Source organism: Macrobrachium nipponense, chromosome 40 (assembly GCF_015104395.2).
Source record: "Macrobrachium nipponense isolate FS-2020 chromosome 40, ASM1510439v2, whole genome shotgun sequence".
NCBI classification, from domain to species: Eukaryota; Metazoa; Arthropoda; class Malacostraca; order Decapoda; family Palaemonidae; genus Macrobrachium; species Macrobrachium nipponense.
The window spans coordinates 33,846,077-33,864,807 of NC_061101.1; the positions used below are offsets into that span (position 1 = coordinate 33,846,077).

Consider the following 18,731-nt stretch of genomic DNA (forward strand, 5'->3'; position numbering starts at 1 on the left):
AGTGAAAAACACTTAGTACGGAATCACATTTTATTGAAGCAAGATATCTAAAGAGCTTAAACTTAGTAGCTTTTCTATAAATTCCATTAGTTACCCATATTCTTCCATCTGGACAACTTTATTTTCATCCTTAACAATTATGGCAAAATCTTCAGCCTGGCTTACTTCACTTTGCTGCATAAGGAAAAAAGATTATATATACAGCCAGATGCAAGTCTTTCCTGAGTCATGCTGCTTTATTCTATCAACAAGTTCTTGTCAACTTTCTGCCATGAAAACAATACTTGTGTGTAACACTTATGTCTCTAGTGCATCCTTTGTGACTGGTAGGCACTAGAGAAAACTAAGGCCCTTTCCAAAACTGTAAAAGGTCAGCTAAGGCACCAGCCACCTGTGAATATTATTTACCAAAACAGAAAGGTAAGGCTCTTTTAGGGATGGCCAGTCTGATGGTAAACCACTTTTTTTGGATACAGCAGTTTCCCTCTGCCCAAACTTACATTAAATAATCTTGCTTATTCTCTATTCACTTCTTCCTTTCCAAATCTGATAACAGTGAATGCCAACACATTTTACTTCCCAGCATATATTCCTGCTTGAATGTTATAAATCAGAATAGTTACCTGTCAAAATGCAATCCCAACCCAAGCAAACTGGGTGGAATTACTGTTACATTATGCACAATGTGTACAGCATCCCTGGGGAAAATACAGATTAAGCAGCCCAAGAAAAACTGAACATGGTGAGTGTTGGAACAATGATAAGTAAAAGTATAAAAATGGTGGAAATGCTAACAAGAAAAAACATAGAGTATTGTGTGTACAGGAGGTACCACATAAAGGAGCAGGTGATGTAACATAAAGGAACAGCGCAATACAAATTGGTGGTACTAAGGATTACTTAAAATTCTAGGAAAACTGCTGCACCAAGGCAGTGGGGATGCCGTCAAGATTCAGGCAGATACAACACAGTGGAATAATTAAATTTAAAAAAAAAATCATGTCAAAGGCAGTCAATCTATCACAAAGCACTGGGGACATGTCAAATTGAGATATATACATGCTAGGCCACAATATTGCAAAGCTGGCAGGCCAAGTGCTTTGTATCCAAAACTATGACCCCTATGCACCAGTAGCCATTTACAGATATGTCAAGTGGAAGAACACAAATAGGAATCAAAATCCAAAACTCTGGAGGAACATCAAGACAGAGAATCAGTAGCAGAATTCTAATAGCACTAAACACAATTTACTTCAACACAGCTCACCACCTTCTGATAGCCTAAGCTGTAGTAGTTACAGTGTTCCAGTGTTCTCAAGACCCTCTGCATGTCTGACACATCAACACCCCAAGTCTCACTCATCAGAACTTTGTTCTGAACCTTTCCATTCTGCTAAAGCTTGGAGGTTATATTTTCCCTGGATTTCTATTTTAGTGTAGGTTTTTTTCTCCAGCTTCAGTCACTTGATCAACTGTTAATACAATATTTCCCTTTAAACTGCCAAAATTTTCACACGGTTTGCTGCTGGTATGTTCTGCCAGCCAGTTTATTCACCACTTATTTGGTGTGGAATTTCCTTATAACTTTCAGACTAGTCTTTTGTTCCTTTGACAGTGAATTAACTTTAGCTGCTTGGATTTTGACATTCCGTCACCTTGCATGTGCTTAGGTTATTCAAACTTAGTTGGGTATGTATAAAACTTAAGTGAACTTAAGCTGTAAGCTTGGTCAAATTTTGCTTTAGATATTTTTGTTCTTTACTTTATTTTTGTCGTCAAAGTCTGAAAAAAGAAAATCCCTATTTTGTTAACTGCTGTGAGTCCTCAAAGGGCTCTAAAGGACAGACCAATTAATGTCAAAGAATGATCTCATAGCTACTCAAGGCAGGAGGGCTCATTCAACTTCTACAACTTCAATTTTATAATATCTGTGGCAACTATGCATGAATTGGCCATGTTCCTCCACCTACTCACCATGCCTGTGAAAAAAAACACCCACCTTAGATTCCTGTGTCTTTTCCCCAAGGAAAGTGGGTGGGTTTGTGAATTCACAGTGGATACCAAAAACATGTTCTTTGTATGTCAAAACCCATTTTTCCATGGCATAGTGCTGTTGATCCTCATAAGAGGATAGAAAGAAATTACCAGGTGAAAAATAGCCTAGCTCACTGACTAAAGAATCCCAGTAAACCAGACAAAAAACCAGTCAACTGTAGAGTCACATGAGTGATTACAAACACTTTATGTTTATAAATCCAATTTGGGATTAATAATGAAGGATGGGAAAGAACATATACATTTATGTGTTACATGTATGGCTCTAGGGCGACTTACCTAAGTATGTTGGGGTGGGATGAAGGATAACTGCGCTGCCCTGACAATTAGTAATGGGTTTTTTTAAAAATTTGAGACAGTAGCAGTGACATCTTAATACTTATGTGGTCTGACCAGGCATAATGTTTTACGAGTGATGTTGACTTTCTGTAAAAGCATAAGAGATGTCCTCTTCAATGGGTGCTATTTTTGGCAAAAAATGGGCCAAGGAACATGAGCAAAAGACTGCTATTGGTGTGGGTTATGAAATGCTGATCATCTAAGTGAGCCGAGTTTGCTGATCCTGACTCCTGAAACCATGGTGGTCAAGAAAACCTGCCTTCTGAAGCATATCACAGGAGAACAAGTGCTGAACAACCTTAGCCAAGGACAGAGGAATGAGAGCCCTATAGGAACAGTCTTTACATTGTAAAGGACCAGAGTGGAGCTAAGTATGGAGCCTACGCCAAACCCATACTGCAAGGGTTTTGATGGTGCAGCCTTGTAAGTTATCACTATGGTAGCATAGTGGCAAGGGGTGTCCTCAAACAGATGGACCATAAAAAAATTTCAGAAGCATTTGAATGATAATTTCCACTTGACTGTGTGAGGGTAATCAAATGCACCTGGTATTGCTGGATAGATGAAGTCAGTAGTTTCTGCACAAGGTATTTAGCAGTGATTTTACACAATTTCCACTTCAAACTAGAATTAGAAAATCCACACATGAAGGTCATAGCAGAGAAGAACAATTTATATAAGACTTTCCCTCTTAAGAGATAGAACAACGAATGGCAAAGAAATTATCTTCACCTGTTGCTTTAGTAGAGTGAACCAATGACGCTTGGAGCCATTTTGGAACTGCCTACATAGTAGGCAGGCAGTTCCACTGAAGGTTAACAGTCTGATATTCACCTCCAAAAAACTGGGGCAATGGAGGGAATAGGTACATTGCTCACGATGTGTTCCAATTACGCAGCAATATCTCTTGCTATTGCTGGAATGTTGCAGTTTGGAGGCACACGCTGGGAGTTGATGGTTCTCTTCCATAGGAGTTAGCCCATAAGGTAAAACAGGAAGGAGACCAAAAATAAAATCCCTAGGCCACAGTGCTGTGCTCAAATCTGACTGCCATCTCTTCCTTGAAATTAATAGCTTTTTAACTTTTCAAATGAACCCAGCAGACTCAAATGTTCACTCCCTACCCTACCATAAAGGCATGGCACCAACATCATTAAAGTGGCTCATGTGTAAGCCCAAACTGCTTGATGGAACTGGGAGCATTACATTAATATAATTATTCCCTCTTTAACTGAATGAACTAATTGTCAACAAACTACTTCACTGGTCAGAAGTCCAGATCCCATGGAAGGAGGTTGTCGTTGGCACTTTTTGTTCTGGAAATAATGCTTGCTTATAATGTGTACATCACCTTGGGCCCATTTGGGAAGAAGACACTGTAAAATTGTCCACTCATTGCTGGTGGGGTGGGGAGAGAGTAAACTATAGCTAAGGGTGCAGTGGTACAGGGTAAAACTAATTAAGGGTGGAGTGGTACATGGTAAAACTCTAATTAAGGGTGCAGTGGTACATGTTATAATTCCATACACATGGAGCTGCACATCTAGGTCCTCTCCTTTTATCCCCTTTGTGATGATGGACTAATTGTTGACCTACTGCTACACTGGTTGGGAATATGAACCCCTAAGGAAGGATATATTTAGCATCTATTTTCAGCTGACAGTGTGCCCACTTATGTATATATTTAAATGCATCTACCTCATGCTGATGTGGTGGGGAGGATGCGAAATCATAGTTGGGGAGGCTTACCTGCCTTGTGGTAGTACTATAGAAGAAATTGGTTTGTGTGAATGAATGTCTGGTTGAATAGACCAAGTGTCATCATACTGCTTCAGTATTTGGCAGTTCATATTACCAATGGAGGAAGTTATGTATTGTTAATAATCCACTACTTTACTAATGAAGTTCCAGTCTCATGACCACTTGTTAGTCCTCAGAGTTTTAGAGGGACTACATGATCTTTGCTAGGAGGTAAATCATAAAATGGTTGGAAAAAAAGCTGAGTTACCTAAGACAAAGGTTGTTTGTACAGTTATGCTTAAATCTGATGTGACATGATTCTTTTTGTACCGTCCAGATTCTCAGACTCAACATGACGTTGCCAAGTAGTGCTAAACTTTTTATTTTTTCTTTACTTCTAATGTCATACGTGTCGAAAAGTTTGAGAATTCCCAACTAGCATTATTTCCCGTACGGTTATATAAGTATGATCCCTTTTATGCATTGGTATCATCCATAATCTGTGGGTTTGGAACTGATTTTTATTCACGTTGCTTAGTTCAAAGAATGTTGTGATAAGGTTAGCGGTGCCATCAATGACAGTGCACTTAACATGCTCCTCGGGCTGGTCAACATAACTACCTCTGCAGCATTATAACTGTAGACCTAATAAGCCCAACAGTCATTGCAACATTTTCAAAACAGGAATACGAATTACAATAACTTTTCTTTGACAGTTGAAGTTTTAGCTGTGTTTAAGCTGCCTGGATGTTACAAAATGATTTATAGGCCTAAAAAAATAATCTAGGCCTTCTGAGATGTAATCTGTTATTTGTAGAGATTACCTGTTCTTTGAGGAATAAAAGATAATGATGATTTTGATTAAATGGAGAAGATGGCTTTTGATCAAAATATCTATTAGTATTAACATCAAGGTGTATGGAACACTTGTTATTTAAGTGGCTTAAAATATTATTTTCTTAATAGTTCTTCTGCTCACTTTTGGTGTGTAATTTATTCTTCCATAAGGTAACTTGAAGTGCAAGAATGTGTAGCTAACCTCATTTAAAAGTTTTCTTGAATGCTGAAGTTTTAGGCTGTGTAAGCTGTCTGTATATTGCAAAATGATTTATAGGCCCAAAAAATAATCTAAGCCTTCTGAGATGTAATCTGTTACTAATGAATTTATTTGTAGAGATTAACCTGTTTTTTGAGGAATAATAGATGATGATGACTTTGATTATATGGAGAAGATGGTTATTAATCAAAATATCTATTAGTATTAATATCAAGGCATATGGAACACTTAATTTTTAAATGGCTTAAAATATTATTTCCTTAAAAGTTCTTCTACTCACTTGTGGTGTATAATTTATTCTTTCATAAGGCAACTTGAAATGCAAGAATGTGTAGATAATGTTATTTGCTTTCTGGCTGGAAATTGTTAATATAGAAATGTGAATGCTAGGTGTAAAGAAATCTAACACACTTAGGCCTAAGAACAAAATCTTTGGTTTTGACAAAAGAATATTTCCTTATGTGATTATGTCCTATTTGTCAGTAAGCCATCATTTTTGGAGTGGTTAAGAAATCTATCATGAACAATTTTATTTGTATCAGAATTCAAATATTCCTCTAGCAAATATAAAGTAAATGTTTTCAAGATACGTAATTTCATTGTTGCTACTCAATGTAGACCTACGTATGTTACACCAGGTGGTTCTTGTTGCACCACCACTCTAATGCTTGCGTCACAAGCTCCACTCACATGTAGATATCAGTGGGAGTATTCTATTTTTGTGTTTACATATTTACATGTTTTCAGCCTTGAGGCGTAAAAATAATCAAATAAGAGCACTGAAAATTTTATAGTTGCTTTGGAAGTAATATATTAATGTTATGGCAAATTTTTTCTTTTTTATTTAACAATCAAACTGAGGTTTGATGACGAATTCTTTTTAGTCAAATGGATCAGTGATGAGTGAATGAAAGTTTTAAAAATGTTTCGTAAGTTTTTTCTGAAATGTGACTACACGTGACATTTTCTTACTTTTGAAATATATGACAGATTTTAATCTTATGGAACATATTACAGCCTTATAGCATGCAATAATTGTGTTTTTGCATTGAAATAATAGATAAATATGGACCATGTTAGGTGAATTATGAACAAAATCCTTTGCAGTCATGTAGCATCAGTTTTGGGCATAGCAGTACATGTGAGGAGAGGTGATAAGGCTAAGTAAGTCAGAATGTAGCAGGATGAAGATCACTGGCAGACTTTCATCTACATGCCAGTAGTTATTCTGGCTATTTATCAACAATGAGTTTGTTGGGTTCATCTACATGCTATTAGTTATTCAGGCTATTTATTAATGAGTTTGTTGAGTAACAAATATAATCTCTTATATAATTTTTTTAAAATCCTAATATGTATTTTTACAAGAAGTGCCATCTCAAGGTATTGAAAAGATGACTCTTGTTGCCTTTCTGCTATGAGGTGTTTGAGATTTCAGCACAGACAAATGAGCAGCTACATAAAAGCAAAGATTTTTGTTGAAAGAAATTCATCTCATATCTTAAAAAAATTACCTTTTTCCTGCTTGGCAGAGGGACTAGGTTGAATTTTGCCAAAATTTTCAAGTGTAACTAAGTTAAAGTGCTGCAAATATAAAACATGGTATAGATAGTGTGAATAAATTGTTATGTTGATTTTCTACTATCTTGGTCTAGGAAATCAAGAGAACTCTCAGGGATCTGACTATGAGCTAGATTACTTGAGTTTTAACAATGACACCCAATTCAATGTGGAACTGCATAATGCAAGTACATAGTACATAGGAGAAAACATTGTTGTATTATAAAGGTTGAAGATACCGCAAACTTGCACTCAAAATTCCATGAGGCTCCCTTAATGAAATACCAATATTTTAAATTATTGGCATTACACTCACCTTTACATTCCATTTTGATGCGATGCTTAACATTATGGCAGAGAGTTTGTACACGATCCCATGGCACAGAGGTTTCAAAAGACTCTGCGACAATTCCATAGTCAAAACCTAGGTCCTGAAGAAAATAACAGAAATTATGCAACTTTAACTCACTCATCATTAATACTTCTATAACATAATTCTATAGGTTCCAAAACATGTTTTATCAGCAATGGTGCTATATTCATATTCAATTACATTAAAAAGTCAGTGATCTAGTTAACACTACATTAATAAATGGAGAATAATCTCACAATAGGGAAATATTCCACATATACACACCTACCTCAAACAAAAATACACAAAAACTAACATCATCTAGGATTCATATTTTTTTGTAAAAATAATCTATAAAACTTGTTGCAATTTATAGTGACTTTAATGATACTATTCGTAGGGTGCATATCTATACAATTTGTATTTTTACCTTTTTATGAGAGATGATGTTTTTGCTACAAATACTGCTGACACATCAGAATATAACAGGTTCATGCAACAACTTATTCCCTGTCAGTTAGTCATAAAATTATATTTCTATAATTAAATTAGGTTTTATATATACTTATCAAGTAATTACAAATTTAAAAGCTTCTAGAACTGGCAGCCAGAATTTTGAAATTCACGGTTTGTGCTGTTTTCTAGTGGCTAGGACACTCGCCCCACCCACGTTCGGGGGAAGAGAAGTACTAGCAAAATGGTTTTAATTTGTTTATGAGTCTATGTGCATGCGAGGGGAGGAGGGGGGGGATCTGATCAAGTACAGTGAACCCCATGTATTTGCGTTCTCCGGATTCGCGGACTCACACATTCGCGGATTTCTCTCTAGAACATTTCCCCGCATTATTTGCAGAAAATTTGACTTTTCGCGGTATTTTTCTATGAGAAATATCCAGAAATTCCTTTTTTTTTTTTTTATCAATTTCAGCATAAAAAGCACTTTTTGTAATAACACTATTAAACAAACCAAGTATAAACATTTTTTATGGGTTTTTTCTTGAGTTTTAACTAACAAAATAGGCTGTTTTTAGCATTTTTATAGGTACCAAACTATTCACGGATTCTAATCATTCGCCGGGGGGGGGGGGGGGGGGGGGGGGGGGGGGTTGGGGGGGGGGGGGGGGGGGGGGGGGGGGGGGGGGGGGGGGGGGGGGGGGGGGGGGGGGGGGGGGGGGGGGGGGGGGGGGTCTGGTATGCATCCCCCGTGCATACCGGGGGGCGGGGGGGGGGGGGATGGGGGGGCCACTGTAATTACTTGGTTTCTTTTTGTTTGTTTGAATGGTGTTTTTACATTGCATGGGACAAGTGGTTATTCAGCAGCGGGACCAACGGCTTCACATGACTTTTGAACCACGTCAAGAGTGAACTTCTATCACCAGAAATACACATCTCTAGCCCCTCAATGGAATGCCTGATAATCAAACGTGCAGCCACCAAGGTGGCAGGCCAACACCATACCGACCATGCCACTGAGGGGCTAGTAATTACTTGGTAAGTATGTATATTTAAAACCCAATTCTATTATAAAAATGTAAACTTTATATAAGTAAGTTACCAAGCAATTACAGACAGTCCCCCGGTTATCCAGGTGTGTGTGTGTGTGTGTGTGTGTGTGTGTGTGTGTGTGTGTGTGTGTGTGTGTGTGTGTGTGTGTGTGTTCCGTTCTCTGTGGGGGCGATAACTAAATATGACCCTAATCATACTCCATAAGTATTAGGCTAACTTTTAAATGAAACTAAGGTTACTGTATTTGTTTTGATTTAAAAAGTTAGTTTTAATACATTACCCTTAAAAAAGAAATAATCCTGGTTGGCATAAAAATAGTTACAGTAACTACTATGTACACACATATTCACTTTCGTATGTACGTACACTAGAGTTACCCTAATTCTTTTTCTGGTTAGAGTACAAATTAACACAATTCAATAAAATATAGAAGACATGATGTACCGTACATAAGTAACGTTTTGTAGAGGTGAAGGTAAAATTCAATCATTTAAATCATGAACTAGCGTGAGAAGCTACCTATGAGAGAGAGAGAGAGAGAGAGAGACGAGAGAGAGAGAGAGAGAGAGAGAGAGAGAGAGAGAGAGAGAGAGAGAGAGAGATAAGTATGTCATGTGAGGTAAAACTCTGGAGGGGTATCATCTTTAAAAAGTGCGAATGGGATCACATCTGAAAGTGCATTAACTGTATGTACTGTAATTTCATAACATAATACATACAGATTGTACCAGCATTACTAATGTTTAAAAGTTAAATTAAGAGTGTCAAGTAATGAAACAGTATGTTATATGAAGTAAAATTTTCGTAATTTTTTTTGGGTGTACGATTTACAAACTGGGAGGAGAGTTTGGAATTCTCTGAGCAAGCCGTATTGGTTGCAGTATGCAAAGGTAAATAATAAAATAAATTTTTATTCACATATTAAGTACAAGGATAATCAAAGGAATCGATAGTGTGTGTCCGATTGTGTGTCAGAGAGAGAGAGAGAGAGAGAGAGAGAGAGAGAGAGAGAGAGAGAGAGAGAGAGAGAGAGAGAGAGTAATCAGCATGTTTACACTTGGATCTTAAGTGCTCGAAAGAGATTAATTATGCCACAATCCATCAACTTACTGTTGGCAAATGTCAGACTTTTAAAACAAACATTTCTAAAGGCTGCTCTAGGAGCAAGAGCCTGTGCTGGCATAAGGCCAGCTTAATCTCAAACAACAACAAACATGAAGATTTTGCAAACAAATATGCAAGTACTAATAAGTCAAGAATGCAAGAAAAGGAGAGAGATAAAATAACTTTTCACAAGGAAGCTGTTTAAAAACAAACAATTGAAGGCATGCAGAAGCTGAAAGTGGTGCCAGTTCGTTTATTACAGAGCTGAGTTACTTTTACCGTAGATCATTACTTTTACCGTAGATCATAAAAAGCAATTGCCACTAGATTGCCATTTTACCGTAACAAAAATAAAAGTGATTTGGGCAGATCGAGCGTAAGTGAAAGAAATGGGTGAATAATCATCCAAGCCCAGCTAATAAGTCAGTGGGAAGCAGGGCCGTTTCTCTCTCTCTCTCTCTCTCTCTCTCTCTCTCTCTCTCTCTCTCTCTCTCTCTCTCTCTCTCTTCGAACACTGAATCGAGCAACTTTTTTTTTTTTACTGTATTGCATTTGATTGTTTTCAGGTTTTGGTTTTACCATTATGTTGAATTTATTGTGAAATAACATTATATATTTTATGTGAATTGGTACTCCTTTTATGTACATATTATCGTAAAGATTTTACTGTCTCTTCTCTCCTCAACAATACCACGATGCACGATACCTTAAAATCATTTATTAATTATTCCTCAAAGATATAAATGCTCCCTCCCTCTACCTCAAGTTAGCTGTGTATCACCGCAATGACGAAGGATTTTGTTGATCATTTACGCTAAATTTTATAGAGAAAAGCTTTGTTCTTTAATTTACTATTTTGTTAATATGGTTCAACTAGACTGTCTCACAAAGTGCATGGAACACTGGCTCAATTAAGACTTCTCTTTTCTTTTTTTCTGTATTGCATTTGATTGTTTTCATATTTTATCATTACATTAAATTTATTGGGAAATTCTCTTTTTATGTGTATTGCTATTGCTTCTACATACATACAGTAATATTTTAACTCTCTCTTCAATGTATTAACCCTTCCTCGTTCAGTCTCAAGTCAACTGAGTGTGACATCACCGTGGTTACGTACGATTTTATACATCTTTTATGCTAAATGTTATACTAAAAGCTAAATTTTATATTAAATGCTTTACACTTTTATTTATTTTGTCGAATATGGTTACCATTAAACTATATATTGTAAATGAAAAAAAATGTAATACAGTTTAACTTGTTAGACAGAAGGCCATCAAATAGTACAAGTACGTATAAACTAGATAATCAGTCAGTTCAAAGTACGAGCATTTGTTTGACAAACGATACAAAATTTTCATGAAAATTTTGTTCGAAAAATGGAAAATTCGACACAAGAAACCTTTGACAAATGAGGTACCACTGTTATTACAAAATTCATAAGTGATAATTTTTTAAAAGAAATACAATAACCTTTCCATTTCATTCTTTTAAATAAGGACAACTCTCTCTTTCTCTCTCTTTTGGCTGAAAGTGTAAGAAGTAAATACCTATGTACGTGTGTATCTTTAAGGGTTCTAATGCTTAACATGACTTTGAAATTATGTTAATAATATAATCTCAAAGATTAATACAATAATATAATAATTTGAGGTCAATTTGATTTAGGATGTTAAGGTATACATTTGGTATTTGGACTTTCAAGATAGGAAGATACTGTATAAGCATTTTTTTAGGGGAGTTCTAACTATTCGCGGGTTAGAGCTATTCGCGCGTGCAGGGGGGGGAGGACACTGTATCAGCACAAATATTCTATCATCAGCAATTTTTGGTGCTGAACAAGCCCCATAAAACCAGATTGCCAAAAACTGAGGCAGCTGATAACCGGGGACTGCCTCCACTAATCTATGCTATCACAAATGTAAAGCCTATTTGTGTAAGAACATACAAACTTACCCTAATATATGCTATAACAAATGTAAGCATGTACCCTCTCTGCCCATTAGCGTCACCAGCAGGTATACCACCATTATTCAAAGCTATGTCGTATAAACGTTTTTCTTGTGCAGCAACTTCTTGTTCTGAGCCTAGGAAAAATAGAAAATACATAATAGTGAAAAAACTTGAAAATGCACACAAATTAACAGATGACTCATCACCTTAGAAATAATTATGAAACATGCAACTAACACATATCCCACATCAGAAGACTAAAAATCTACACAGATCAATCAATTACAAATCAAGATGTAACTTAAGAGTTACAATGAAACCTTAAACCTTGTTGTAACAACCTGAAAACCAAAGGAATGACTAAAAGTGAAATTATTGTAAAACTACTATAATTTACCAACACAGGCAGTCCCCGGTTATTGGCAGGGTTCCGTTTTCGGCAGGTTGCTGATCAGTGAAAACCAGCATTAATTGAAACTTGGTGATTTATGGGCGTCATGGTAACCAATACAGGCGGTCCCCGGGTTACGACAGGTTTCGGCTTAACGACGTTACCGAGGTTACGACCGCTTTTTCTTAAATATTCATTTGAAAAATCCGCCCTGGGTTACGACCGCTTGTTTCCGAGGTTACGACGCTGGATGCTTCCGACGCATCCGAGTTTACGACGCTTTTTAAAAAAACACATACTATGATAAGATAAGAATCCTTTATAGTTTCTCAGCCAGAGTTTCTCCTCTCTCTTTGTTTGATTTTCCAACAAAAATAATCACTACCTCTCTCTCTCTCCTCGTCTCTCTCTCACTATACAACAAAGATGTATGTTTTTTAGTATGATAAATGAATGATTTTACTATTTTTCAAATATTAATATTAATTTATACAGCAATAATATCAATTCATTAAAGAAAAATACCATAGTGAATAGTAAAGAATTTTAGCTTATATTAAAAAAAAGAAAAATTATTGGAAGACTGAACGGAAATCCCAGTCTTCTTGAAGTAAACTTCAGTAACCTTTTCTGATGATCCAGGTACTAAAACTGTCAGCTATACTATCAAAGTTCTGTGACAGCCAGGAGGGGGAAGAGCTGGGAGAGAGCTGCAGATGTTTATGGCAATCACGTGGTCCTGACATTTTCCCCCCAATTTTCCCCCCCCCTTCTCTTCTCTCTCTCTCTCTCCCTCTCTCTCTCTCTTCTTCTCTCTCTCTCTCTTACTGATTTAACTCGAGACTTCGGTTATTTTTGTTACTTGTACTATTTTGTTTTTGTTAATAATACTTTAAAATTAATAATAATAATAACAATAATAATAATAATAATAATAATAGGTAATAATTAACTGTTAACTTTACAAAATTCATGTTGTGATAGTATTTTAAAGAAATAACAATACGTAAAAACCTAAAATCTATTCCAATGTCCACTTTTAAGATTCAAGGTTAACTCTCCTCCCTCTTCTCTCTCTTTTGCCAACCAAGATAATAATGTGGGTCATAAACATAGTGGTAACTCCCATCCCTCTCTTTTTGCTTTTGGGAAGCGTTATAAACCAGAGAGAGATAAACACTCTCGTCTCTTCTCTCTCATCCCCTCTCCTCATCTCGTCATCTCCTCTCTCTCTCTCTCTTTTACCGATATGAAAGAATTTTTTTTTTTTTTTTTTTTTTTTTTTTTTATGGTACTTAGTATGTAAAATGTTTCTTGATAATTTCAGTTGATTTAATAATAATAATAATAATAATAATAATAATAATAATAACTAAAACGTTAATCACAAAATTTCAAATAATGGTCGTTATTTTAAAAGGAGATGAAAAATGATCCGTTCCATTTTCAATTGTAAGGATAAATTCCTCTTTCTTACCTGAGATATGAGAGAAGTTTATTTAGGTAAGATGCACGTGTTTATTATATTTTCAAATAATAAGAATAATAATAAATAATAGAAGTAGTTAATTAAAGGGCTTTTTGTGACGAAGGGAAAAAATCTATTTCTGGGCAAACGGACCTTGGTTCCGCCCTTGTGAAATGGTTCCTTTGATACTATTTCTGGAAGAATAAATATTGGCTATTCATCCTAGAGAAAAAAAGAAAACAATATAATGCCAAGATAAATGGCTCGCTCCATTCTTATCAGAAGTGTCGGTTATAGTAAGGCGCGAGTGGGAAATCACTACCAGAGGTCCCTTGCCAATTTAGCTCTTCTTCGACAAAACCCCACGAACGTACGGAGGAGACCGTGCTACAGGCTCCCGGTCTACTACTACCGTGAGCGCCTCCTACGGCCCTGAGAACGTCATTTCCTGAAGATAGCCTCCAAGCTTGGGGTGTAAGTCTGGGGTGAGGATAAATCTAACTACAGGGTGGGGTTTCCACAGGGCGAAACACAGGTCGTTGGCCCACCCGAATTAGATTTTTCCTTCGTCAAAAAATCCCCTTTTTCTGGGCTTGACCTGGTGTCGGCCCTAGTGAAATAGTACCAGAGAATGCCAAACACCAAGCTTGAGGTAACAGTAAGAGAAATTAAATTAAGAAGGTAAAGTTTAAACACTTGAAGGGTTAATAGTATAATAATCAAACTAAAATTTACAGTCCTTACCCTAAGGGAAGTATAAGCCCTAAAAACACGGGCGTTATCACTTTAAAAAATTAGTTAGCCTAACAACAAACCATAACAATACAGGTTAGGCCCCAAAGACAAGATATAAGTTGTATATACAAAAGGGGGGGGGGGGAATGGAAACTGAATCCGATTACGAAGTGATGAACAAAAGCAAACTCAAGGTAACCCAATACATGGAGGCGACTAAACTAAACTAAGTAAGGGGGTGCAAATGGGGGCAGGTAGGCAAGGGAAGGCTACAAGAAGTTATAGTAAAAATTAAGGAATCAGGTAGAAACTGTGTTTTTTTCCAGCTCGTACCCCTGCTGGAAAATTTGATGGGCTTCTAAGGGTTTTAGGTAGGTGCCGTTTGAAAAACTGTCGGAGATTTCCAGCCTGTATTACTTCTTTAATGATCGTCAAAATCATGTGTTGGAAATAATTAATAGATGTGGTCCCACCGACCCTCGAACATCGTGGGCCCGAGGAAAACAAGGACTTGCTGGATTGGCCCTGTTTAATGAAGTATAAAATTTTGTTGCCTGCTCCCTTTTAGGGATAAAGTACCGCACCCTTCCCTTCCTAATGAACAATGGGCCTGAAGATTTCAGAGTTTGTTCTGCTTAGGTAGGCTTCTAATGAGTTGACAGGGACAAAGGGAAATGTCTTGAGGTAGTGGTATGGATTTTCCACGAGGACCCCATCTGTCCTGTAGGGGTCCCTTCATTTTTGGCTAGAAAAGGATGGCGATCTGGGGATAAGAGGACTTCCCCTGAGGGGAGGAACTCATGTGGGCCTGGTTCCCTTGATAAAGCTGACAGTTTCTGATATTTCTAGCCCTCCCCGGAGGCTAAACCTTAATAAGAACTTAGGGTTTTTCCCTCAGGAGGGATTATATAACTTGCAAGAGTCATTGTTAATGTCCTCGAGGCCTAAGTTTGAGGGACATCATTTAAGAACCGAAGAGACTGATTTAAGGTCTCGTTTGATGGTCTTAATCTAGCACAAGCTTTGTGGTAGGAACGTTAAACGTACCGAATCCGTTAAGGAGGTCTATGCTCTAAAAACCAAATTGGAATATCTTTTTAAGAGCTGAGTTTGGTCGTAGTGGATAGTTGCTTAGCCTTGCTAAGCCTTTCTCAAACAATGATCTGAAGAAAGTTATGGCTAGGTTACGTTGTCATGACCTTGGAGAATTTGGACAAAACTTAAGGAACTCTGCTAGTTTCTTGACAGATGAATCATATTGGTCGGTAGGGAGTAAGATTCCTTTTTCTTTTATCTGATTTGCCAAGAATTGATCATATTCAGGTGGGGATCAATTTCTGCTGAATTCTCATGGCTGCGAATTTCAGAAAAACATCCATAAAAGTTAGGGTTTTCTGAATTCTTGAGGAAGCGGAACAACAGTCTGGGAGTTTCGCCAACTAACTGGCGTTAGTTTTGGGGTTGGGAATCCAGTAGTGGTCGGGTAGTTCTCAAACCTCTTCAGGCGTAAGAGGGAACCAAGTTGCGTCTTGGGCCAGTTTGGGAGCTAACATAGAGCTACTTGGCCTTTCTTTGAACTGTCCTGGAGTTTGTCTAAAACTTTCATGAGAAAGGTTCACCGGAGGGAAGAGGTAAAATTTTTTCCTTCCAGTTCGTTCCAATCAGAGGATCATTGCATCCGTTAGCGTATGCTCGAGGTATCGAGGTGGGTGCCACGGTAATAAAGGGAGTTTGTGGTTTGACTCCGTGGCGAACAGAAGGTTCATAACTTGGAGTCCCGGGACTTGTAAGACCTGATTCCAATTGAATGAAACTCCTGTTCCCCCCAGTGTCCACACTCCGATTCCAACGGAGAGCGGAGCGTGATAGAGCGTCTGCTACTACGTTCTTGACTCCTGCCTGGTGAGTTGGCTGACAGGTGCCATTTGTTTTTTTTTGCATGCCAGAGAAAAGGGATGGCTATCATGACCATGGTTTTCCAAAGTGTGGCTTGAGAGTTGGATCCTCCCCTGTTGATGCAGGTGTACTTACTACTTGCACTGTCCAGAAACTAATTTGAATGAGAGTTCTTGGGCGGAAGGAGGTAGTCGTTTTCAGTGTGAGGAATACTGCCATGGCCTCCCAGTACATTTGATATTGTAGCTGGCGGTAATGTTAACGACCAAGTTCCTTGAACTTTTTGTTCGTACTGGGAGTATCCTCCCCACCCTGTTAGTGAGGCGTCTGTGGGTGGGATCACTAAATGATGGAGGGGGAAACTGTAGGGAAGGAAATTGGCTTTTGGAAAGGTTCTTTGTCTCCGTCCAGGGGGCGGAGACGTTTGCCGTAAGATTGCCTGGGATTAAAGGCCTAGTTTTTGTCCCGTTGACTCGCAATTCGCTCTTGAAGGCCGCCATACTTCGGTTTATATCTTTGAGTTTGGCTCTGAGCAAAAGAACGTCTGTGACTGATGCAAAACTGGAGTGAGCCCTCAGGATCCTCTCCTGGCACCTCCTGGGATGTTTGTTGTCGTTTTGGAGAAATGGTTTTGTAGCTCTTATGCAATTTCTTTCCATTTTCAACGACGGAATTGAATAGGTGTGCCGATTGTAAGTTCCCACTGAAGGCCGAAACCCACTGGATCGTGATTCCGGTGTTAGTCTTGGACTTGGTTTTGTTTTTATTTGAAAACCTCAAATGTTCCAGGAATTTGATCACTCTGACCTCGTTGCTTCTTTGCATTCTTTGGGGTTCTTTGCCCAAATAAGCCAATCGTCCAGATAAGCCACTAACCATTATTTCCTGTTTCCTTAGCTCTTGCACTACTGCTTCCGCCAATTTGGTTGAAGATCCTGGGGGCTATGTTGAGGCCCGAATGGCATTACCTTGGAAGGAGTAGGATCTGGTTTGGCCTAGTTTTGAAGGCCTAGGAATCGGACGGAAGTGGTCTGGCTATGGGAACATGATATGTGAGGCATCTGTAAAGATCTTATAGAGGTTTGTGACGGCCCCACGGGGAAGTAAGGTCCGTACCTGCGAAACGGTTCAGCATCCTGAACTTGTCCGCAATGAATGAATAAGTTGCATATGGGGACAAGTCTAAGGATTGATTCTTTTCGGTTTAACGGAGTCTTTCTTGGACCCGCTGGAAACAAGCGTCCTTGAAATTTTAAATTGTTGACCTTCTTGAGACTACTCCTTTGAGGAAAGGAGGTCTTCGGTATACTCTACCAATTCCGTTCTGTTGGTGCTTGATAGAAAAAAAAAAAAAAATTTTTTCTTTTGTTTGGGGGGGGGTTTGGGGGGGGGGGGCACCCAACGGGGGGGGGGGGAGGGGGGCCCTCTAGCCTAACCCTCCAACCTAGTCCCTTTGTTACTAATACTTTGAGGCCCAAGGGCGTGAACCCCCCCACCGCTGGCGGAAGAGGTACCAAGCCTCCCTCCTACCTTGGGATTCTCACTGCTGGTTTTTGTGCCGAGGGGCGGCCAACCTCTTTTGCTCCTCGGAAACTTTCCCCTTCCCCTGGTTAGCAGCCCTGGCCGGATCCCTCTGAATTCGAGAGGCACCATCTTGGCTCTAGCTGCCTCTCGGTCAAACCTATTGAAAGCCTGAAACAGTTTCTGGCTTTGCATAGTTGGAATTGTAGGCTGGGCGAGACAGCAAAGGAAGTGGAGGGTTGAGATTTGCTGGGACTAGAGGGGTCAGAACAAGGTATTTGTTGTTGACCCATTCGACGATGGTTTGCCCATTGCTGATGCTGGGACTTGCCTGAAACCAAAACGTTTGTTGCGAAGGCTTGGAAGGGAGAAAGAACTTTCCTTGGGTTTCGTTCTTGTTCCCTTGGGGTTTAGGACCAGAAGATTCCTGCCCTCCCGGCTTTGTGGCCCTACCAGTCCCCACCCTCGACTTTTGAGGCACTGGTTGGACCTTAGAAAGCCTCATGAAGGGGACTTCTGCTACTACTGGTGCTGGAAAGAGGTCCGTTCCCCAAACAAATTGAGGGAAGGCAATCAGTTTCTTCTTCTGGGTGTCATGGCAGAATAAGTAGCCTTCCTGACCAGAAACGTGCTTCCTACAATTTCTCCTGGCTATGAGGAAGAAGTTCGTAAAGGTCCACACTGCATGGGTGTGCAGGCAGACCTTTAGCCAAAACTTTAAAATAACGGCCTTGTTGGTTTGGTACAAGAGCCCGTCATCCTCCGGCCATAGTCATGGAGGAAAGGGATCTCGCGAGCCTAGTCCCGGGCGTCGTACTCCATCTGGATGAGAGGGAGTCCGAAACCAACCTTGGGAGTCTCTCACTAAAAGAGAGGGAAGGTGGCACAGTCCGTCTTTGAGTTTTTCCTACTTGATAAAAGTAGGAACTGCCCCTTCGAAGTTACCCGTCTCGGAGCCTGGGACTAAGAGAGAGGGGGTTGGGTTCCGTCTCTCGTAAGTTGAGGCAGGGGCTTCGTCTTTCAGGGCGGCCTGAAAGGCTTGCTTCCCACT

General features: G+C 38.9%; 1 protein-coding gene across 1 annotated transcript in view; it reads right to left on the minus strand.

Moving 5' to 3' along the window:
- Positions 1–18,731, minus strand: part of LOC135212073 (alkyldihydroxyacetonephosphate synthase, peroxisomal-like) — a 132,084-nt gene that overhangs the window by 12,701 nt on the left and 100,652 nt on the right. The window contains exons 11-12 of the mRNA XM_064245421.1: positions 11,673–11,803; positions 7,068–7,182 (exon numbers count right to left, since the gene is read on the minus strand). Coding sequence (XP_064101491.1) covers positions 7,068–7,182; positions 11,673–11,803 — 246 coding nt within the window. The remainder of the gene's footprint in view (positions 1–7,067; positions 7,183–11,672; positions 11,804–18,731) is intronic.